At 46.8% G+C, this 24,939-nt stretch overlaps 1 protein-coding gene across 1 annotated transcript; it reads right to left on the bottom strand.

Annotated features, from left to right (window-relative positions):
• Positions 1-6,323: 6,323 nt before the first annotated feature.
• On the bottom strand, positions 6,324-19,648 carry znf469 (zinc finger protein 469). Its single transcript, XM_030366612.1, has one exon. It carries the CDS (start codon positions 19,465-19,467, stop codon positions 7,504-7,506), a length of 11,964 nt encoding a protein of 3,987 aa, XP_030222472.1. The 5' UTR covers positions 19,468-19,648; the 3' UTR covers positions 6,324-7,503.
• Positions 19,649-24,939: the final 5,291 nt, after the last annotated feature.

A 24,939-nucleotide genomic window follows, 5' to 3' on the forward strand; every position in this document is an offset into this window, starting at 1 on the left:
TGAACGCGTGCAGGTGCGTATGACGATCGATTTTACACTACGCATCTTGAAGCCTCTCATACATGTTAAGAAGGCATTATTGGCTCTTACTGAATTTGGGTTGAGCAGTAATTAATCAAGTAATTAGCATCACAGGCAGACACTGGCGATAGACTTATGCCTAACAATTCTTGTGTATGCTTTGCATTCCTTGCCGTGTCTGTGTGTGTGTGTGTGTGCGTGCAAGGTGTGTGTGTGTGCATGTGTGCGTGCGCACGGGTGTGTGTGTGTGTGTGTGTGTGCGCGTGCCTGATGTGTGCGTGCGTGCCTGTTTTCTCTGTGTACAAGTGCTTCCACGCAATATCAGTACTGAACTGGAAGTATTTCCCCGCGATATAAAAGGGACCCAACATAAAGTTTGTTCCGTTATGTGATGCTGCGTTCCTAGAGCAGACCAGTCAACACACCAGGACAGGTTCAGGGGCTTCTCCGCCGTGCGTGGTGTTGCTCGTGGAGCGACGCCGTCTCTGGTGTTACAACCACGCTGGGAGGGGGGGCTCTCCTGCTGGTGAGAACCGCTGGCTGCTCCATGGGGACAGGAGGGGACGGGGGGACGGGACGGGGGGGGGGGGGGGGTGAAGCGGGGTTGCGCTACGCTCTGAGAGCCTCGCACCCCTGCATCACACCTCCCCACTAAAGAGCGGCATCGATACGCAGGCATGTGGGCGATAGGCTAAGCCAGGCACGGTGATAAACTATATTCTCTCCCGGAGTGGGATCTCTTCCCATGTACGCCGTATTGATCTGCTGCTGCTAGGATTAGTGATAATTGGCCACTGCGAGGCCGATGGGTTCTATAGGTCCTATGCGCTCTAAGGGTGTGTGTGTGTATGTGTGCGAGTGTGTCTGTGTGTGTATGTGTGAGATTCTGTGTGTATGTGTGTTCACGGTTGAGATGTGTGTGTGGATGTGTGGATGTGTTAATGGTTGAGAAGTGTGTGTGTGTGTGTGTGTGTCTCTGTCTGAGTGTGTTAAGGACTGAGAGCTTTGAGTGAGATGTATGTGTGTTTGTGTATGTGTGTGTTTGTGTGTGTACGTGTGTGTATGTGTATGTGTGCACTGCATCAGGCCACAGGTGCTGTGGCGGTACTTCTGTGAAATCTCTTTTATTTCTAGTTAACACACTCACAGGGAACCGGGATATGAAGACATATCACCACTAGCCAGATATGAACACACACACACACAAACACACACACACACACAATTGATGCAGTCACGCATACAAGCACACTCACGTATAGACAGACACACACACATACACAGACACACACACAGACACACACGCACACACACACTTGATGCAGTCACGCATACAAGCACACATACAAAGAGACAAACAGACAGACAGACAGGCACTCACTCACACTCACACACACACACACACACACACACACACACACACACACACACACACACACACACACACACACACACACACACACACACACACACACACACACAGAGGGAGCTATTAAATGAGCCGCAGCATGGAGTAGGGTGAGAGAGGACACAGGTGTCAGCGTTGATCGCTCACATGCTGTCTCCCGAGCAGAGAGGCATCGAGGCAGGCGGCCAGGGGACGGGAGTGGGACAGACTAGAGAGAGATCCACAGGATGAGATACGGTTGCATCACTATAGCTGCCGATGTAACAGTGAAAAAAATAACTGACAGATGAACCACCATCCCGAAATAATAGTATGAAATATAAAGCGTGGATTATAGCACGATTCATACACAGGGGTGTGTTTAATCCACTCTGGAATTAATAACTACCATTTCGGCTATTTTTTTTCCGCGGTGCTACACACTGGAGACTCATACACGGCGGTCCGTCCAGCCCCCTGTACGATATTTACTCTGCGGCTCTTCCTCAGACCCTCCCCCCTCGCCTTGCGTGATATGTTACCTGGCGGCCCACTCTGTGGACACCTGCTGTCTGCCGCGGTGTGGACACAGAGGGCCGTGCCGCTGGCGCTGCGCCGTGTTTGCAGAACGACCCATTTGTGTGTGCAGACCTGGAACATCAAACAGGTACTTTAGGCCCTCGCATGCAGCCCGTCCCCTCGTCCCGACGGCTATCGACCAGAATGACAAGCGTCCTCTGGTGGTTTAATGGTGGTCGGGGTTGGCACAAACATGGCCGCCCGCGTTCCCACTGCCGCGTCGTTAATAATAATAATAATAATAATAATAATAATAATACATTAAACGTATATAGCGCTTTGTTAAATGCTCATAGATGCTTTACATAGTGAACTAAAATTTAAATCATTTATTAAGATAGAGATAAATATAAAAAGATAAAACAGGATCAAATATAATTGGTAGCTAAAGAACTAAAATAGGTAGAAAAAACTAGGAATTGGTAAATGGAGGAAGGGGAGAGAAGGGAAGGAGGTTTTGTGGTGAAAGCGATCTTGAAAAGGTGGCTTTTGATGCAGAAATATTCTCGGCATCCATTTGGTTTTGCCGCTCTCTCCAAACGTACATATATATATGTATGTATGTATATATATATAAATAATATTTTATATATATATATATGAATATATGTATGTAGTTGTATATAATTATATGTTACCCACACGCCACTGGCTGATGAGGCTACCGCGGTAGACAGCGTGTTCAGAGGTTGTCAGGCTGAATTACTTTGATGTCTTCCTTTCGCCCGATTTGTTTCCTTTCCTTTGTTCACTCTGGGGGGTGTTTATGTTGAATTATTCATACACACACACACACACACACACTCGGTGGTGTACACATAATTATTTCCAATCGCGTCCCAATCAAATTAATCACAACTCTCCTCCTCCTCCGTGCTGGCGGAGCGGCTTGGAGATGGAATGTTCCCTGGCGGGCCTGCCCTCCATCACACATCCCCTCTCTCCCCCACCTCTCTCTTTCTCTCTCCCTCCCACCTCTCTATCTCTCTCTCTCTCCCTCTCTATTCCCCAACTTTTTCAATCTGTCTCTCTCTCCCTCCCCCACCTCTGTCTCCCCCTTTCACTCTCTATCTCTCTCCAACCCCCCTTTCTCTCTCTCTATGCCCAAAAACGTTAATTCTCTGCATTCTCTCCATCTCTCTCCCCTGTCTCTCTCTCTCCTCCCACCTCTCCATCTCTCTCTCTCTATTCCCCACCTTTGCCTTTCTGTCCCTCTCTCTCTCCCCCACCTTTTTCTATCTGTCTCTCTCTCTCCAGCCCCTCTCTCTCCATCCCAATTTTTTTTGTTTCTCCCCCAATCTCTCTATCTCTCTCTCCCTCCACCACCTGGCTCTCTCTCTCTCTCTCTCTCTCTCTCTCTCTCTCTCTCTCTCTCTCTCTCTCTCTCTCTCTCTCTCTCTCTCTCTACCTTTCTATCTCCCTCCACATCTCTTTCCATTTCTCTTGCTCTCCCCCCAACCTCACTCCTCTCTCTCCATCCCTGTAACCCCCTCCTTTCCCCACCACCCGCACTCTCCCTCCCCCCTCTTGCACTCTCTGTCCCCCACCCCTCCCTCTCTCTACCTGCCTCTCTCTCTCCCCATAATGGCTGAAAAGCCGGCGAATTCCCCATAGCAGTGACCTTTGGCCTCAGCCCGAGTGTCATTACGCTGACCAGCCATCTCTATCACCCCCTGATCTGCTGGAAGCACCACATCGCTGCGAGAGCATGGAGGGGGCGGCGGGCAGGGAGGGAGGGAGGGAGGGAGGGAGGGAGGGAGGGTGGTGGGAGGGCGGAGAGAGAGGAATGGTTGGTAAGAGAGACAGAGTGAGAGAAATTGTTTGGCTTTAAAAATAAGGGAGAGAGGTTGAAAGAGAGAGAGGGAGGTAGGGGGAGAGAGGGTTGGGGTTTAATTAGAAAGAGGATAGAAGAATAGTTGGAGCTTTGTGTGTGTGTGGGGGGGGGGAGGGAAGATTGCAGGTAGAGATCAGAGGATTGGGGTGAGTGACTTGGTCGGAAGGCAATGGAGAGAATTAGAGGCATAGAGGGAAGAGGAGAAAGCACTGGGCAGGGAAAGAGAAAATGGCGCGAGAGGGAAGAAGAATGAGATCGGATGAGACAAGTAGGAGATTTAGAGAGAGAAAGAGAGAGAGAGAGAGAGAAAGAGAGAGAGAGAGACAGAGAGAGAGAGAAAGACAGAGAGAGAGAGAGAGAGAGAGAGAGAGAGAGAGGGAGAGAGAGAGAGAGAGAGAGAGAGAGAGAGAGAGAGAGAAAGAGAGAGAAAGAGAGAGCGAGAGAGAGTAAGAGAGAGAGAGAGAGAGATATGGAGGGGGGGAAAGAGAAAGCGAGTGAGAGACACAGGGATAGAGATAGAAAGAGAGAGAGTGACAGAGAGAGAGAGAGAGAGAGACAGAGAGAGAGGGAGACAGAGAGAGAGCCAGGGAGAAACAAAGGCGATGCTATTTCAAGGCCGTGCCTACTGATAATGTCACTCTACCTCAATGTGCAAAGCGTCACTGTCACGTCTCCACCGGCGTCCCTGGAGGATTTCCCTATAGATCAGATAACAAGCAGACGCCTGACAGCACATTCTATATGACACCTCGAAGGCTGAATGGTGACAGAATTAATTGGAACTGCTGCCCTCTCCTGCCACTCTGTCTCCATCTGTACAGTGAGGCTCGGGTCCAGGCTGAGGTCCAGACTGATGTCCAGGCTGAGATCCACAGTTAGGTCCAGGTTGATGTCCATGTTGGGGACGGTCTGAAACAGCGCGGGGGAGGTCCGAGCGGAAGGTAAACGCCAGTCACAGCTACGTGTGGAGCAGCAAAACCGATTGATGTCATGGAAGGACTTGTGTTTTAATGATGAGCACACCACTAAATAGTCCCCCTCTTTCACAATCGTTTGTAGACTTCGGCACCCTAAAGCTCCAAGTCACCATCACTGAAATCACATGTTGGGCTGTGCCTCATTGCATTTATTTATTTGCAGTAAATATGTTCTGTAAATATATTTTCATGACACTGAAACACATGTTTTCTGAATTAATGTATGTGTGTCTAAGCCAATCACGTCTTTACATCTAAATTAATTTCTAGATGTTATTTTGTGACGGTCCAGCCTTCCTGCTGTGCAATCATTTCAAGTCATTTGAGTAGAAATGAACAGTTAATGAGTGATCCGTTGTTCATTTCATGCTGCATTGAATGCATCTCTGTCCCTCTGTAGCAGACTAATTCCTACACGGCCTGATATTCAAACCTCTATTTTATTTATTTGTTCAGTCAGTATGTGGTTATGGAGCAATCTACTAGGCACAGCTAACAATCAATTATAGGGCCTCTTCTATTCTTCTCTCAAATATCTTGTAGTCCCTATCTGAATAATTTCAAGAGCTTTGTTCATTTGAGGCTGTACTTGATTGGCCACTGGGTGTACAGCACACCACCACGACGCCTGTCTTCATATATTCACTCATCTTCTCCCCACATGCAATGACAAGAAAGCATTACCGGGAATTGAATTCAAAACATTGTGAAATGAAAGATTGACATTATTTCCCATTAGACCTGCTACAAAATAACATATTTTTTTTATTTCATATCTGATTGTTTCTTTTTTACTCTTGTATTTTATGGCAGTTGTAAAAAATTTGACTGTCGTCTACAAAAGCGCTACACAAATAAAACCTTTCATTTTTTTGTATTACCATTATTTCCTGTCTGTTTGCCTTCCTCTACCGTCTAAAATATAAATGACCCCTGCTCTGTTTCGCCCCCCAGGTCTCCTATATCATCGAGGTGTGAAAACACTGCTCCATCTCATCGCTGCTGGTCCTGCTATACTCATGCCGCTCTGTCTGCTATGGCTTTTTATTCCTATGTGATGTTGAACCATGCTCACATGGAAACAGAAGCCATTTTAGACACCGTGAGAGAACCACACGACAGAGATACTCCTTCACCCACAACATGTCACCTCTCAATACTTCCCCCGTGCTAACAACGATCCAGCCAAACTCATCTTGACAATGTGTTTGCTTATTCAAGCTCTGAAGATCAACTTGTCGTATGTGTACTTGGTTCTGGCTTGAGACACATCGGCCTGTCCTGCTGCAGACGTTTAACTGACGACAGTTAGGCCAGCTTGCCCTGTTTGTGTTTTTACAAGAGAATTACGATAGGAGGATTCATTAAGAACAATAATGATTGAACCGATTTGAAGCATAATAAATCTAGAGCCAAGTCGAGGTCAACGTGACAAGCAGTCAGCCTGGTTGTTGTAAAAAATGAATGTGGGAGTTCGGAACGTGTGTGAAGCAAAGCATCAAGAAGGAAGACACAAAGCAGGAGCCACCGATACAGATCTTTATTAGCCAACTTGAAAAGGGGCACTTGGTGAACCACTTGACAGCCTGCAGGCATTGCATTTCCCTTTCTGCTTGCTCTTTGTCTCTTATACACATTATTAAAATAAATCTTTGACATGAAGCATTACACCAGAAAATAAACTACCTACATTATTATACAATATAAGATACAGTATGAACAGGATACAGCACCTTTTCTGTGTTCTAGCAAATACATGAGGGTTGATTAAAAAGTTGGAGCACGGACACGGATGAGTGTGTGATTTTTGTGTGTGACGGTATCAGTGCGTTGGATGAACTCCTAATACAGGATGAAGGGCCGCGCACAGGCCCTTGAATGCACCTGAGTTCATACCAAAGATAACCTTTATGTTTGTTTCCTATCAGCCAACACTTGGACTGCTGGGAGGCTACACAGTATCGTTACCATTTAGAAGAAACTAGAGAACCAGCTGGATTACTGTCACCGCTACAGAGAAACAGTTGGATTGCTGTAATCGCAAAAGGTTCTCGCGTTCCTTGCTGAGGACATTGGCATTCACATTACCATACAAAACGTACATGTTGCAGCACCATGTTATGCATACATACAGCTAATAGAATGAATCGATGTGGTCAATGTAGTACAGTAAAGCAAAATGCAAAAGGAGAAACATGTTCTGCTTGATATCTTTGTATAAGCATGTTGAAAAACAAAAACAAAAAAAGGTGCGGCAACAAAAATTCTAGATTAGTTAAACTCTTATGCGGTACTTTTACAAAATAAGACAATAAACTCTTAAAATTTTGTGAATGCAAAACTTGCATCTCTTGAAAAAATATAATGTATTTTCAAGTATTATTTTTTTCTTTCCTTTAGGTGTATGGATGAAATATAATCTCTGAAATGGAAATTGTCCAAAAAAATGAATTAGCAGATAAACAAATTCATGATAGCCCAACAAGCATCGTTGACTAAAAGTTAATCAGTCCTCACATTTGTAAATTTGTGTTTGTAATAAAAAAAACACCTTTCAAAAGAAGACATAAAGTGACTATACAAGTATTAAGAATTTCATTTCACAGAAAAGAGCTGTGCAATCTCATTCACCATAATGAATTGTCATAATAATTTGTAACTGCAAACAATGCAGTCTCCTTTTCACAGATCCCACAGCCCACCCCTCAGTTCATTGATTCCGATGTGTCCTTTCTTAAAGGAATCTTAAAGCTAGTGAGTTTTTGGCCAAATAGTTGGCTCAGGAGGTGGTTCTGAGACTCTGCGGTCCGGTAGGAATGGCTTTCCATCGACCTGACTCCAATCTTCGGCCGAGGCTTATTCAGGGAATTGTTCTTAGGAGTCGATGATCCCTTAGATACTGGAGACTGCAAACAACGTCCTAAAGTTCCCTTTTTCGCCTTGCAATCCCCATTCACATGGGCTACAATCTCTGCTTTCTTTGAAAGGCAGTTGTCAAGCAAGCCCCTCTTGGCCTGCAAGCCCAGATTGGACGTTTTGCTCTTGGAGATAATCTTGTTGCTCACAACATCGTCCCTGACTGAAGAGAGCACTGCATAATCGCTCGGGCCCTCTGGTTTCTTTTGCGATGAAGGGCTCTCGCTCTTGTTGAGACGAAACTTCTTTTTCGTCTTTGCGTCAACATCAAGATTCTCACGCGTGGCAGGAGAGCAGATTCTCTGCGAGCTACAGGGAGACTTCATCTCTTTCCTTTTCTTTTGCTGTCTCAGAGACTCCCTGTCCTCGATTAAGTCTGAGCCATTTGATGACCCTTTGATGGTCTGAGTTGGTTCCGATGGCCTCGTCGTGCTGGTTCTACAGCCTTCATTGGTTTTCATCAGGGACGCTTTGTCTTTCGTCGGACTGCTTGCTTGCGGCTCAGTACTGTTTGATAGATTGTCCTGCCTCCCGTCATTGCTGCCGTTAGGCTTGTACGATTCTTTCCCCTGGCTATCGTCTCTCTGTTGATCTATGTGAGACTTTTCTGAGGTCTGGTTGTTTGCTACAGATGGATTTCTTGTTGAACCGGGCAAATCCTCGCTGGATGCGACCGAACACCTACTCTCTGATGCTTTCTCCCTGGCGTCGGCTGTGCCGCTGTCAGCTGAGGGGGGCTTTTCTCTCCCCCGCTCTTGTCCAACGTCACTGTTCTCTTTAGAGGCTAACCGCCGAGATGTTGCCTCTGCCGGGATACCCGCCACCTCGTCCTCCTCCTCCTTAACATCGCATAATTCAGAAGCGGGTCTTTCACAACCCTCTTTCACTGGCAGCGCTGGCAACATGCTGGGATATCTTTCCTCTTTCTGGGGTGATTCCGATTCTGATGATTCATTGTGAAAGGAACATTGATCGAGTTCCCCAAAGGGGTCTGGATATTCCTCAACATCGTCCTCCGTTTTAACACTCGTACTCTGTGGGTCGTTGCGATAGACGTTGGTGCTCGTCTGTGTGGAGTCGTCAGCCACGGTTACGTTTGATTTTGAAGACGGCGTTTCAGAACTTGGGTTCAAGTGCAGGGAGCCAACGCTGGCTATCCCACTGTCTGAGCTGTTTTCTTGCATACACTCGCTCATGATTTTCCTCTTCTTGCCTGGGGGGAAGTCTGACGTCACGTTGTCTTTAGAGGTAGCCGCTTTCACAGGTCTAAGCACCCCTTTGAACTTGAAAATCTTGTTTCCCCCCAACAGATGTTTTTCCATGTGACGGTCAAACTGCTCCTTTTTAGAAAAGGTGTAGTTGCATGTGCTGCAAATGAAGGATTTCTTGATCACGTGCATGACATCAGCACAGAGCTCACAGGTGTAGAGGGTTGTATGTTTTGACTCGAAGTCTTCCATCTCCTCGTGCACCGTCTTTAGGTGGTCTTTTAGTTCTTGGGCCTCCTGGTATGAAACTGGACATTTATGACATAGGAAGATCTTCTCCAAGTTGTGAACCACCAGATGTCTCTGGAGCTTGAATGGCTTAGGGAACTGTTTCCCGCAGTGATGGCAGTCTCTGGAGGGATCTTTGCAGTTAGGATGCATCTCAACATTTCTAGGCGTGTCTGTTTTGTGGACGACCTCGACTGGCTTCTCACTGGTTCCGTTACTGTTTTTGCTTTTCTGAACTTTGGGTTCCACTCTCTCGGCAGCAGCAGTCTTCCCCTCCCCCACCGGCATGTCAGGAACTGCTGGTTTCTCTTGAGCCTTTTGGACTTTGGTGGATTCTTTGTTGGCTTTGGAAGGCCGGTGTTGCATGATTGAGGTGATGAAGTTCTTCACAGCCGTCTCCTGCATGAGGGTGCCTGGAATACCTAGCATCGACCCCTGTGTTTGGCCCTTCCGGGCAAACTGGGTGGCATGCTCGCGCAAGTGTTCATTGTACATCCAGACATCGGATATCTCTTTCAGGCACATCCCACATGTCCAGATGCCCGCTTTGTTCTTGGCATGTTTCTCTCTCAAGTGGTCTCTCAGTTGCTCCCTGGAGCTGAACTTACGCTGGACACACATATAGCAGGTGGGCGGCGGGGAGGGGTTGTGCGAGAGCTTATGGAAGTTCAGCTCACCCAGTGTGAGGAACCAGGTGAAGCACACCTTGCACTTGTACTCCTTTTCCTTCACCTTTAGGCTTCCATCCTGACGCTTCCTGCCTCTGCGTTCTGTTGGTTTCTTGGATTTCTCTGTGTCTTTGTTCTCTGGGTCAGGTGCTGCTATGGGAGGACCCACAGTGATGTCTTTACTAGACTCAAAGAACTGGATCTCAGGCAGCTGAAATGTGGTCTTGATATTCTGAATGTCAATGCTGTGGAAATTGGGAACATTGTCTGTGACACTTGGTTCTGGAGGATGGGGGGCCTGAGGAGGCTTCACAGAGCATTGTGTGGTCTGCACATCTTCTTTGGATTTGATTGGGTCAGAAGATACCTTTTGCTCAGCAGGTAGACTTGCATTGTCGCTCAAGCTGCTCCTTTCCACTAAGGATTTATCAATAGAGCCTTCGATTGGACTTAAGTGGTTGCTGACAGGCTTCTGGTGATTATCAGGGATTTTTTCATGATCACTGACACTTTGATTGATTTCTGACGCCGTCTTGGGATCCCCCTTCAAGGAGCTGTTGTGGCACATATTCAACATGATGGCATCATCAATAGATATTGTCTCATATTCACAGTGGTTTCTTTGACTGTTGTTCAATGTTTTGTCAGTTTGATTGTCAGCGCATTGGTCTTGAGAAGGAGGGCAGTCTTGTAGCGTATGTGTATCAGGGGAGAGCTTCTGTCTTTTGTTCTTCTTGCTGTAAACTCGAGGAGGCTTTTTCCTCTTTGTGTCCTCGTCTCTGGGGAAGAGCTGTGAAAATGTGGCATCGTCGTCGAGAAAACCTTTAACCGGGGCGGAGAGAGGGTCATCTGCTTCCTCTGAAGGAGCTCTTGTTTTCTCACATTCTAACTTGACTAACACTGTTTGAAGTACTTCCTGTGCAACTTTCTTCTCTGGGACTTCTTTATTTTCTTGAATTTTTTTCTTTTCTTCAACCACATCTACATTCACACTTAGTTCACAAGATTCTTCAGTCGTCTCCTTGTGTGGAGGTCCACAATCCTCTCTAATGTCCTTAGATGATTCTTCTCCATTGACCGTCTCATTCAAACTTCTGCATTCCAGTCCGTCAGTGTCAGTTTTGTTTAGCTTTACTTTGCTTATTTCATTTGAGAGATTTGCATCTTTTGTGGGATTTTTGGTTAGGCTATCCAAGCCACAGTTTGAGGCAACACAGTTTGGAAACTCTTGAGTTTCAGTAATTGTCTTGTTTAGCAGATTGTTTATTTTTATTTGGGCTTCAGATGACTCAGAGAGCTCTTGAATTCCATGGTTTTGGAATTCAGGAGTTATCGCTTGTAAAATGTCTGTTTTCAATATTTTCAGAAGCTCATCTGAGAAAGAGTCTGTCTGGTCGCTTACTTCGCTGTTTTTGTTCTTCCTGGCTTTGTACATTTTCTTTACCTTTGTAGACAGGGAAGGCTTATGGTTGGTTATTTCATCTGCTGCCAGTGTAACAGCTGACTCCGGTGCCTTATGCTCTATGATCATATCTGACTCTGACGTATTCAATGGGATTACAGCATCATTTATCTCAGTATGGAGACTTTTAGACAGTCCATGTATTTTGTTCTGGAAGCACCGTTGTGAATTATCTTTGAGGCGCTTCTCGGTAGTTGATGGTGGTTTGGAACTGAGAATATTCCTCTGATGATTTGGAATGTCCAGGATAATGTTTTTGTCTGCTTTGACTGAATGTTTCATTGCCTTGTGTCTTTTTAACCCTGGGACTGTCCTGAAGCACATGGAACAGATGTCACAGAGTGCTTTCCCCTGTTGCATGTTGCTCCTCTCATCTGCCATTTTTGGCGAGGCATCCCCTTGTAGATGGTTGACTATGGTTTTTTGAAGTTTGTTCTCTATTGCTAGTTGTTTTTGTAAAGCATCCACCTTTTCACAGATGATCAGGGGCTTCAAGGCGAACAAGCCGTCCGATGTGTCTTCTCTGTGGTATTTTGTTGCGGTTTCTTGCATACACAGAGCGCTATCATCACCTGATCCAGCTTGACTCATGACGTCGACGTTGACAGGATCAATGGATTTGACCGTGTTATGGTCAACTTCCACAGTTGTATTGACATCGCTTGAGGAATCTGTGCATTTATTGTGAGGGGGAAAATCCAATGCAATGCAAGGATATTTAAGACATTGGCTGTCATCGCTGCCCTGAGGTTCGTCTGGTAAAATCAGTTGAGCTTGTGAATCTGTCTTTGATGGCTCTTCTGTTCCTTCGTCTGGTGTGTTTTTGATGGACATCAGTGCTGGGTCAATCCTGAGCTCACACGGTTCACCAATCTTTCTGGGACTCTGGACCATCTCTTTATCCTCTGCATCATTCTCTGGTGATATAGGGATGTAGTCATAATGCTTGAGCTGTGGGGGGTCATTTGAGATGCAATTGTAGTCCAGGGGGCTGAGTCTAAAATCATACAAAGTGTCGTCCCTCTTTGTAACATCATCTGATGCCTCGGGTGGATCTGCCACGGTGCTCGGCGGAAGTGGTTCGGCAGAGCTGGTTTCATCGCTCAACGTTTTACACCCGTTAATCCCAAGATCCAAATGAGGGGGACTAATTAAAGTATACTCCATCTCTGCTGCTGTGGTCAATGGCTGGTCGATGTCCTCTGCCTCATCGATGTGTTCAGTTTCCCCTTTGCTGCTTGGGAATGGTGAAGAAGGTGTGTTTGGAAGTGGTTCTTGCTCGATGGTTGTACTGTCACAATTGCTTTGTGACTGACATGTATTCTCTTGCATTTCCACATTTTCCAAGGACGGTACTGGAGAAATTGGAATGATGGGAAGATTGGCAGGTGAAGCAGGATATGAGGTACATTGAATATGTTCTGCATCCATATTCCTGCTGCAGGGTGAACTTTTGAGGCTTGCCACGAGATCTTCTTGTGGAAGTTGTGCCCCGCTGTCTTCGACAGTCGGAAGCTCTTCTACTTGCTCCTGAATACTGTTGGATTGAACATCCGATTTAGTTTGTGGGGGATTCACTTTACAATAATCTGGACCCTTCTGGATGTCGCTAAACTGTGGCTGCATCATCAACATACTACTTTCTCCCTCGGTGGTTGGAGCTTCTGGGCTGTTTCTACCCTGGCATTCTGCGTTGGTTTCCATCAATATTGGGCTGTAAAGTTTTTCTGTGGTCACTACCTCCAGGGGACTTTCGGCTGCAAGAACAGCACTGTACATCTCGGTGTGGCTGTAGTTTTGATGGGCAACATGACCAACAAAATCCTCTTGTTTTGTGATGGTGGTCTGCATGTTGCTATCCTCTTGTAGATGTTCAGAAGTACCCAGTCCCTGTTGCTCAGCAAAGGTTGAATACAGATGAGCACTGTCAGCATGGAACTCAGAAGCCCTCTGTAGCAAGCTTGTTTCCTTCACATCCTCGATATTCTCACTCAGCTCTTTTTCGGCATCAGCAGCATTGTCTGCTGAGGGGGAATGGGCATCTGAGTCACTAGTGATTCCCTTAACTGCCTCTTCTTCCTCCTCTTGACTGTCTATGGCGGAGTGTTTGTCATCGTCCATATTGCTTTTGAAGAGTTTATTTAGATTGTCCAATGCATTACTGTTCGCACAAGTCCCCTGCACCACATCAGAACCCTCCATCTCTCCTGAACCATAGGCAGACTCCATGGTGTTGCTGTCAAGCGTAATATCTTTCTGAAGGGATACATCATCTGTGTTGGCCCCATTATTATTGCTCTCTAAGGGTTCACTTGACTGCAGCACAATCGGGCGGATTCCATCAGCAATGGGCTCAGTGGTGTTGGACAGAGACAGAGACTGTGACTCATTCAGAATGAATTCAATAGCCTGTTTTTGCTCAATGATATTTGGAGACATTAATATATTGTCCGTCTCTGTAATGACTTCCCCCTCGCTGTGATCTTCTCTGTCTATTGCATCAGATAGTTGACATTCAATTTCTGGATCAAGTTGGCCTTTGCGTGGGCTGACATTCATCTCCTGTTTTTCCGATATAATGGATTCTTCTTTGAAAATAGAGTCTGAAATCACCTCCAGGCTTTTAATAAGATTCTCGGTGTATCTTTTCTCTTCCAGAATTTCTTCCTTTGTTTCTGTAAGAGTTTTTTCTTTGTCACAGTTTGTGTGTTCAGCTGTGTGCTCGCTGATTTGTAACAATGCTGATTCATTCTGTGTTGAATGTACACTTGTACCTATATCCGTCACCTCGTCTTCCCTTTCGCTGAAATGTTCAAGAGGCCCCGGCTCATTGTGTGTCGGAGTATTTTGGTCCACCTCAATCAGGTCAAACTGGAATGGACTAGACCACGGTAGAACCTGGTCGGTAAAATGTTCGGATGAGAGACTGCTGACCGGCACGCTCAAGGATTGCACAGGACAGTGAATATCCAGACCGGTGCCATCATTGTCAGAATCATCGATCAGCCGGAGGGGAGAGAACTTGCTCATTTGCAGATGTTTTCGGGTGTTTTCGGGGAGCAGTGCCGGACTCTGTATCTTCGTCGTCTGTAGCTGGTTCTCAAGTTCACTCACAATTCTCTTAATCTCGAGCTCGTCTTCTGACGCACAGCTGTTTAGATTTGCACTGTAGTCCATGATTTTATCTGGCAGAGATAAAGGAACGTGATTAAAATCAGATTTATTTTCATTGGATTTCACTTCGTCTCCCTTGTACTGAGAAATCTCCTCTGGTAGCACTGGACTGACATCCACCATAAGGCTCCACTCTCGTTGTTCCAAAAAGGGAGAGAAAGAGGAATCAAAAGCTTCCTTCTTATCAAGTGTGTTTTCTATTGAGCTGAACCCCTCTTTCTGCAAAGGGATGTCTGAATAAAGACTGTTATCAAACCCTGCCACCGTCAGGTCCCCAAACACAGATGATGTGTCAAACGACAGTGGGGACTTCATCAGTCCGTTGTCCTGATCAAGAGGATAAGGCATGAGGTGAGATGTGTCTTTTTGTAGTAATGAATCGTGGCTTTCGGGTGGAGAGAGGCACACGTCATCCATGAAGGAACTGCAAAGAGATGGAGGCTTGGGGGCAAAGTCCTTCCCTAATGCAACTGCATCTTCCTCCTTGCAGATATCCTCACTGTGCTTATCAAAAAAGTCAGTGTTTGTAAACTTTGCTTGTGTTGCCTCTTGCCCCGGGCTATCGTTTATTTTGCATGTTGCTATGCCCTCTGAGCCTCTCTCCTTCTCATGATTCAAATCCTCTTTGTTGACAGTGACGGATTGCGGCGAGTCAAGCTGTAGTTGCTCAATATGAGCATGACAAGATTGGGCCGTCAAGCCGTCTTTGTGAGTTTCGTCTGTTCTCTGTGATGTGTTCATGTCATAACTAAATGTGCCGATTTCTCTGCTATGTGACTCTGACTTCGATATCGTAAGTGGGTTTTTACATTTCTCATGGTTCTTGAGTGCATTATTTGCTTTGGATGATAATGACGACATATCAGCAATATCTGGGCTTGAATGAGAGCTCTTGAGGATCTTTGAACCGTCTTTGACAGAAGAATGACCAGACTGATCTGCATTCTCCATTTTGGAAGATTTAGTGAAGGACAGTGCTGCAGATGTGCGGGTCTTGTCGTACGACTTGTGCGGCGATGATCCCCTCTGCTCCGGAAACTCTTTCGTCTGCATCTCCGTCCTCTTCTCACAGTCTGAGTCGGTGCGGTCAGTGCTTTTGGGACTGCTGACGTTGTCGCTAGAAACGCTCACAGATGTACTGAGGTCGCTGCTGGTGGAGGACCTGCTGTCCCGCCTCCTGACCTTCTGATGGGAACCATATTTCTCAGGTTGGAGGGACACCGCTTCACTCTTCTTCACTTCAAAGCATTCTTTGGACTCATGTCTCCATGCGGCCTGCTCCCTCTCCCCCCTAGCCCTCCATTTGCTCTCCTTAGTGTACGTGTATTTACACCGACTGCTTTGGCTGAGACGGCCCTGGGTCGCAATTTTCACGGGTTCACATTCGTCATCTGCGTCCGACACATAATCATACTCTCCAAAGGCTGGGTTCTGCACGCTGGGAGTGACTTTGTCCATGACAAGAGAGAACTGAAGGTTTTTGGTTCCTTTAACGTGGAGCTTATGAAGCTTGTTCTTCTGTTGAACTATCTTGTGAATAAGCTCCTTGCTCCAAGTGCCACCACTGCTTCTTTTTCGTTTATTCTCTTTGATGGCTTTGGTTGTTGGTGGAGATGTTTGGGTTGCAGTGGATGGCTGGGATTGTGTTTGTGTGGATGCTCTGGACACCGAGCTGTCCTGAAAACCTTTAAGACCGCAACGCTCAGCAAACTTGCTGCTGAGGACTAATCGGGGAGCGCGGAAATCCTCACTTGAAAACTGTTTACTAGCATCTGTTTCTTTAATATCTCTTTCCCTCAACATCCCCTGAGGGGAGATTTGCGATTGTTTAGGAGAGGTCTCTTTCTTTATGATCATTTTCTCATCTTTCTCCATATTCAGAGACATTTTCTCAAATTTGATCTCTGTATACTTGTCTGTTTCGTGTTTATCATTGGAGTCATACAGATACTTTGATTCTGTCGAATTCCTGTCCTCTTTTATAGTTTTGCTTTTACAGTCAGTGGCAATGGACTCTTTGTTTTTCAAAGATTGTTTGTTCGAAGTTGTTTTGATAGTGGTAAGATCATCGTCAGCAAATGCATCAATAAAACTGCTGTCTATCTCTGCATTATCTGACTGATATCCCAGTCCATTCAACGCTTCTGTAATTAAACTGTCTAGCTTAGCATCCTCCATTTCCAACTCAGGAAGAGGGACAGGTAGATTGCCAGATCCAGAGAACAAACTGAGTTTGAGTTGATCCTCCTTGTGATCGCCTTTTGTTTCACCGTCACACATCAGCTCTCCATTTTTATTAAGGCCCAAAAGAGATAGATGAAGATCTGATGGACATCTCGGTATGGATGTGTTAGCACCATGTGTCTGAACCTTTGATGGGTCTGCGTGAAACTTTCTGCCATCTTCCATCTTGGATATGTCTTTGAGGTCAATGTGTGAGAAAGAATGCTGAGAGCAATACTGTTTATGACCCAAGAACGAGGCCAGGTTGTTGAAATTCTGATCACACTGCTTACACGTCAGCACCACATCTAACTGGTCCAGATTAGCCGTTGCTAAGGAAGTGGCAAGCAGCTGATGCGCTGAGTATGGCGGCGGTGGTTGATGATGTTCCAGTCCAAAGCTGTCCATGAAACCCTTGTTTCCATCCATATTATTTTTAGGGTTCACACCGTTGTGCAGGTAGCTCAGCATGTCGTCTTTTCCTCTGTCCGACCCATAAGGCATATTTCGGGGGACTTCAGAGTGGAAATGATGAGAATTGTTTCCCAAGTGGTCTGAGGGCAACTGTGTCTTGGTCTGGTGCTGGTGATAAAATGTTGGAGGGACGCCTGTCTTCGACATCGGGCCATCCTCTGAGCTATGGTTAACAGGACTGGTGGATGCTGGAGAGAGCGAGGAGCAGGTGCTGCTGGAAGTTGGGTTATGCACTGGTGACAGCAGAGGAGAAGGCAAAGGGGACTCATACGGGGACACCATCATACGGCCCACGGGGGCTACCTGTAATGGTGGATAGCTATAGTTACGGGACTGTTTATTTTTTGGCTCACAGACCTGTGCGTGGTTTGCCTCTGCTTTGTAATTTGGCATAGCATTGCTGCTGCCATGTTTAATAGCATCTGGTCTTTGGTTCGAAAAAACATCGTTTGTTTTATTGTTTTGAAAGGAGTTAGGAGTTTTCGTGGGGGCATTCTTATGGGATTTACAATCATCCTGCCAGTCAGAGGGAGAAACCATGTAAGCCAGTTTTTGGTTATTAAGTTGCCTCGACAGCTCTATTTTGTTCTGGCTTGAAGTTTGCCGTAGCTGTTGCCAGGGCATGATGCCATTTTTTGACGAATTGGGCCTTTGGTCTTGGAACTGAAACTTTTCATTCATATCAGCAAATGGGATCGTTTGTTGCTCAACTGATAAATATGTCGAGTGTGGTATTCTGTTATGTACCTTGTTGTTGATTTTTTTATCAAAAGGCCCTGAGCCCAAGTGAATGTTATTGTGTGAAGAGCTTTGATAAGTTTTGTTAGCAAAGTGTAATTGGCTACTTGGACCTTGTGAATTACTTCTTGAATGATGCACGCTTCCTTGAATAAGTGCTCTCTGGTTGGCACCTGTGTCTTTTGGGTGTCCATTACTCTTACCCCCAGCATCAATAGCCAGGTCCCCATTATTTGCCTGTCCAAAATCCTCTGTGCTCTTTTGTAGGGTGTTTTTCCCCTGTTCAGGGTGCTGTGTGCTGGAGCCGGAGCTGTCGCTACTAGTGGAGTCCTCGCTCTGACTCCTGGGACAGAGCAGAGATGATGCTGCCCCCGGTGGAACTGGGGTGTACTGCGACGACAGTGGGGTTGGGTAACAGGTACGCTCCTCCTGCTGTGGATCCTTACAGAACTGAGTGTTACTCGAAGTTAGTTCCCCTCCCATTGCGAATGAAAAAGAGGTGTGGTTCACGTGTGCAGAAACATGCGAAGAGTCTGTGAAGTCTTGCGACTGAGAGTTCTGTTCACAAGAGAAAGGGCTGGCGCTGGAGTCTTCCAGAAACTGGTATCCATACTGAAACGGAGCAGATGCAAAGACACCCGCCTTGTTGACCTCAGAGAGAGTTGTCGATTTTTGGGACGAAATCCCATAGTTAGCACCATTAAAAATCCTCTCTGGAGACGGCCATGCATTGGAGCAACTCAGTTGAAAATCTGCCAGGAGCTGCTGGCTGTTGGGCTGTGCACTGATGTTCTCCATTGCGGCCGACTGCTGCTGCTGCTGCTGGGTCATGGCTGAATGCTGATGGGCGGAGGTACCACATGTGGAGGTCGGTGTCTGTGAGGTATAGCTTGGGGAGGTAAGGTTGGGAGAAGCCTCCTGGAAGCAGCGGTTGTAGCTCAGGTCCTCTTGGTGCAGCTCGGCCTCTCTCTCCGGGATGCTGGGGACGTGGAACCTGTAGCTCCCGGAGACCGGCCCGCGGCTGGCTTCCAGCTTCTTGGGTGGGGAGACCTTCTGCTGCGGGTAGGCGATGCCAATGGTGGGGTTGGAGCGTGGGTTGGTGATGCTCAGTCGGTACAGCTGTTGAGGGTTACCTCGCTCGGACTTCCCTGAGCGCTTGGCCTTGTCTCGACTGCGGCCTTTCCCGCTCGGCGACTGGGGGCTGCTCTTGCCGCTGGGCCAAGGCCTGTCAGTGGAACATTTGGGTCTATTCTGCAGGGACCTGAAGTCAATCTTCCCAGCCTTTTGTGGTCGTATGACAGCCTCTCGCTGCTGAGTACAATCCCTCTCCTTCTCTAGTTTGTCGGTCTTGGCCCCTCGGCCGTCAGGCCTGGCCTCGTTACCAGTGCTTGGAAAGTGCGCCAATGAGTGTTTTTTGGTTTTGTCACTGTGCTTCTCCAGCGAGGTCCCGGCATCCTGCAGTTTGGACTCTGCGTCCAGCTCTTTGACAGCATGGGAATGCTGAGCCTCTCCTGCCATGGTGCACAAGGCACGCTGTGAAGGCCTGGTCCTCGGAGGCGTTATCTGGGGTGCAGAAGCATGGTCCTCTGGGTCGTAGAAATCAGTATAGCTCCAGTAGCAGGTACCGCAGGGAGAGGGGCTGTTTTGCTGCTGGATCAGCTCTTCACCATACTCGTGAAACACAGACTGGCGTCAGGATCCCAGGAGACCTGGGGACACAGAGAAAAGGAGGGTTAGAAGATGATTGATATATATACAGTATATATATATATATATATATATATATATATATGTATTTATTTTTTATTCCTTCCTTTTCGTTTGTTTGCATTAAGTGTCATTAAGAATACCATGTCTCATTCTTACATGGTAGACTGAGTCTACCATGTAAGAATGAGAAATGTAAATGACAACAGCTAACCAAAAAACTAAATAAATAAATTATTCTGACATCTTAAATAAGCATGGCAGCTTAAAGTATCTATATATTTTATTTTTTATAAAATCAATACAACCACAATCAATCAATACAACTGAGATGGCACAGTTCAAGTGGAGTGATTGATAATAGTCTTTGTAGGATGACAGGTATCAATTTCAATCATCCCCAGTATTTACCAGTAGAGGGCACTATTGTCATGGCCTAGCAGCAAAAATCAGACAAAGAACCAGTTCAATCGCTGCAGAGTCAACATTCATTCTACTGCTAAAGAGAGATTTTTCATCTGGCATCAAAACCACAAATGCCAACTACGACAAGACTTGTCAATCCCAGAGATTGTATTGTTTCCATGCCATATTTGGTCATGGTAACTCTGAAGTACACTCCAAGAATATACAAGAATTACTGTTAAAATCCTCTCCATAAACATTATGACAAAGAAACCAGTTTGCTCTAAAACTGACAGAGCTATACATCAGTACTAATGACGAGATCCAATCAACAGAAGGATCCAAACAGCCATGCCAACAAATGAATCACACACATACACACCCACACACACATGCCACACAGACAGCACACACACACAAACACACACACATGCATAACAGGCATACACCCACAAACACACACACACACACACACACACACCACACACACACACACACACACACAACACACACACACACACACACACCACACACACACACACACACACACATACACAAACACACAGACACACGCACGCACACACACACACACACACACACACACACACACACACACACACATACATACACAAACACACAGACACACACACAACCACACACACACACACACACACACACACACACACACACACACACACACACACACACACACACACACACACACACACAATGCTGCGGACAGGGACACAATGCTGCAGTGTTCTGATGCTGCAGTGGCTCCATGTTTACATCATGGGTGAATATCAGGGCTTAGTCAGCCAGCTATTAGACAGAGAGAGCGGTCTGGCTTCTGACATGAGCTGCCTTTCCCTAAACCACCCAGGACACTCCCGTTCTGCTCCTGGTTTACTTTGGCCCTGATCAGCATTGCTTTCCTTGAGGTCGGGACAAGACGCATCACCGAATGCCCTTCCTGGTACAATGAGCAGAATTCATATTCCTACGCCGCTTTTCCCAGCTGTCACACGTAGGCCAACGTTTTGAATCGAGTGACAGTGTGGGGAAATGCCGGCATTTGTGAGTAATGATTTGTCTTACGTCTCCAGCTCCGACACTGGATGTGACTTCTCCATGAGACGTACTGAGATCAAATACAACCACTTGGGAATACATGGATTATTAGGGTTACTTTATAGGAGTTGGAAGCATAGATTCCCTTTTCAGAACTCTTGTTCTAATGACGTGTTTTTGTGTTTTTGTACTACTTACTTTACTAAACTGTAAATCTTTACAGTTTAAATAAAAAAATGTGTCAAATGTATAGACTGACCAGCTAAGTCCGTATTCCGCATTGGACCGTAAAGGCATGTATTAAATGTTGCCACCCCATGCCGATTGAGATTTCAGGTACACTATGTCAACTTTAGAATCAGGCCTGTGGTTCAACACAATACTCAGAGAGAGAGAGAGAGAGAGAGAGAGAGAGAGAGAGAGAGAATAGAGAGAGTGCGCAAAGAGGTCAAAATTCCAACCCTGACCCCCATTACTGTTAAATAAACATACAATAATAACAACAACATACAACAATACTGTACCCATCCACCTTCTCACACACTCACACACACAAACCTACATACCCGCACAAACCCACACATACACACAGATACATATACACACACACACACACACACACACACCACACACACACACACACACACACACACACACAACACACACACCAACACACACACACACACACACAGCACACACACACCACACACACACACACACAGCCTTGCCCTGTAGGCTGCAGGGCAAGGATCTGAGCACTGTCTCTCTGTAATTGCATCTCACTGACAAAAGAGAGAAGTGGGCGTGTTTGATGACTTTCACTGCCTCTCACTTTAACTGTCCCTCACTCTGGTTAAAGCTTGGATCATCCAGACGTCCTGCAAAGCACGGAGGAGCTTGCTTCTGCACTCCTTTTTTATGGTTTCATTATTCTCTGATTTAAGTAAAAAGAGAGAGCGAGAGAGAGAGAGAGAGTGAGAGAGAGAGAGAGAGAGAGAGAGAGAGAGAGAGAGAGAGAGAAGAGAGAGAGAGAGAGGAGAGAGAGAGAGCGAGAGAGAGATCTATACTGTGAGATAGATAGATTGATAGATAGATAAAATTGACAGAGGATGAGCAGCACACCTACATTCCTTACTCAGGTGGGAGGGGTTTCAGTACCAGGACTATGACAACATGCAACCCAAGAAAAAACAAACTCCAATCATAAAAGAGGGCCCACACTAAAAGGCCTGTCAGGCCGAAGGGAAGGGCGAGATTGAAACAGAGATAAGTGCAGGTTAGGTGTAGTGTGAGGTGTTGATGGCTTTACATTGTAAATGCACAGGGTCACCATGGAGTCCATGGGAGAAGAGGTGAGAAGACATTGACCCAACCTTCTGGGTCAATGGTGGAGGTGGAGGGTGAGGGAGGGCTGGTGGAGGTGAAGGTTGAGGAGGGATGGGGAGGTTGTGGTGGAGGAGGGATGGGGAGGGGTGGTGGGAGTTGGAGGTGTGGTGGAGAAGGTTGTGGTGAAGGAGGGATGATGGAGGAGGGATGGGTGGAGGTGGAGGAGGAACAGGGAGTTGGAGGTGGCAGTGGAGGAGGGATGGTAGAGGTGGAGGTGGCGGTGTATGAGGGGTGGTTCGGGAGTACCAACTGGGTTAAGGCCTGGCTGTGAAAAGTCGCATCCTGCCTCTATCGCTCCACAGAATTTGAAAAGACGGAAACTCCTTCTGTCTTCGCCTCGCAGACACCGAGTGTGAATGAGCGCGGGTCGTGTAGCGCGCAAAGACCCGGGATCATCCATCATGGATCAGCGCGGCGGACGATGCACGCCACGCCCACAACAAAGACGGCAGCGCAAGGATCACAGGAGCCTTCCAGAAATAGCACCTGGCTCCGACCTGTCAGCACACAGATGCACAAAGAGGCTGGGGAGCGGGAGACAACAGCCTGCTTTACCTCACGGCCTTCTGCCTTGATCGTATCCACTACCAGCCTCCCTACCAAGCTAAAAAAATGACTTCACACAGACCCTAAACATATCAGTCGTCTGGCCTCTTTGATACGGCCCAACCTTTTTTTTATCTTGAAAGGGGGGAGAAAAATGCTTTGGAGATTTGGAATAAGGTTAGTTTCTGTGGTGGAGACTTGAGAATTGTTCACTCTGCAAAAGTTGATATCAGACCTTCTGGGGCTGGTCTGAAGTTTGTTCCATAAAGTGCATATTGGTGAGTTTTTACAAGTCAATTAGGGCAGCCTGTGTGTGTTCTGGAAGTCTGTAGGCCGGACGGGCAGCAGTACAACATATGGCTGCTTCCCAGTGCTGAGGGTTGATGAATTGGTGTGTTTGCGGTATACGCTTGTGTAAGCAGTAATTTATGCATATGCATGTGTTTGTGTGTCTGTGTGTTTGTGCGTGTGTGAGTGCGGTTTGGTATCGGTCTATGTGTGTGTGTGTGTGTGTGTGTGTGTGTGTGTGTGTGTGTGTGTGTGTGTGTATGTGCATGGGTGAGTGTGTTTCAACTGCCTCTTAATTACTGATTACTAACATTTATCTTCATGATGAGAGGAAGTGGCCGAAGAAGAATTCATCGGTAAAAATGTACATTTCTTGAGAGCCGTTTCTCTGCTGGTGAGGTGCGCAATGCGGGATGGCGGTAATACGCTACTAAACACTCTCAATCCATCACATTAGTGTCTTAAGACAATAATTGTCCCCCACTCCCCCCTTCATAATGAGATCCACATTTCCCACCTCTTCTGTAAGCAAGGGGCTGGTTTGTAATTTGTGTGGCTACTAGACATTATACCAGATTACTACAGCAGCTTATAGACCAGTCTGCCCTAATGAAGCTATACCATACACAACAATTAAGAGAGCCGGAAATACAACCACAGAGGCCATATGCCCTGGGAGACATCCTACTCAGCTTAAAGCAAGCACAATGGCACTACTTGAAGAGGAAGAACCAGCTCATTCACATAAAGGCTGTCTTTATAACATCTGTTTATACGCCGGTAAACATTATACATGCGCACCTCTCTCCCCCCCCCCCCCCCCCCCCCCCCCGACACCACCACGATAAGTATCATTTTCCAGATGATGTTGACTGTTAGGTCTAGCAGAGACTGTAGCTACAACAAAAATATAGAGGAGAGGGGAGGAGAAGAGTGGGGGGGGGGGGGGGGGGGGGGAGAGGAGAGGAGAGAGGAGAGGAGAGGAGAGGAGAGGAGAGGAGGGAGAGGAGAAGAGGGAGGGGGAGGAGAGAGACGAGAGGAGAGGAGAAGGAGAGGAAGAGGAGAGGAGAGGAGAGGAGAGGAGCAGAGGAGGGGAGGAGAGAGAAGAGAGGAGATAGAGGAGAGGGCGGAATGTTAGAGGAGGCAATAGGGCTAGAGAAGAAAGGTGAGGGGAGAAAGGGCGAATATGGAGGAGGTTGGAAAGAAGATGATATAGAGAGGAAAGGAAGGAAGAGAGAATAAAGGAGAATGGAGGACAGGAGAGAGGAGAGAGGAGTGAGTGCCCGAACACGAAAAGACAAACCATAGAAGCAATGGTAGATCTTTGACGGTTAAGACAACGTCGAGCCCTATGCGACCACGCTCAGACACTGGCGAATTTGTGAGAGAATGTCATTCAGTCTGGGGGAGAGACCAGACCAGGACAGAGAGTAGGTAGGCAGCTCGGCTGGACCCAGCCCTGGAGCCTGGCTCCCGGCTCTGGGGCGGCGGCCAAGAGCTCGGTCAGCGCCGACTGTATTTTTGGAAACAGCCATTATCCACGCAGTTTGGCCTTTAGATCTCCAGCCTGAGACCAGGAGGAGAGCT

The sequence above is a fragment of the Gadus morhua genome, chromosome 9, assembly GCF_902167405.1.
Source record: "Gadus morhua chromosome 9, gadMor3.0, whole genome shotgun sequence".
Taxonomy (NCBI): Eukaryota; Metazoa; Chordata; class Actinopteri; order Gadiformes; family Gadidae; genus Gadus; species Gadus morhua.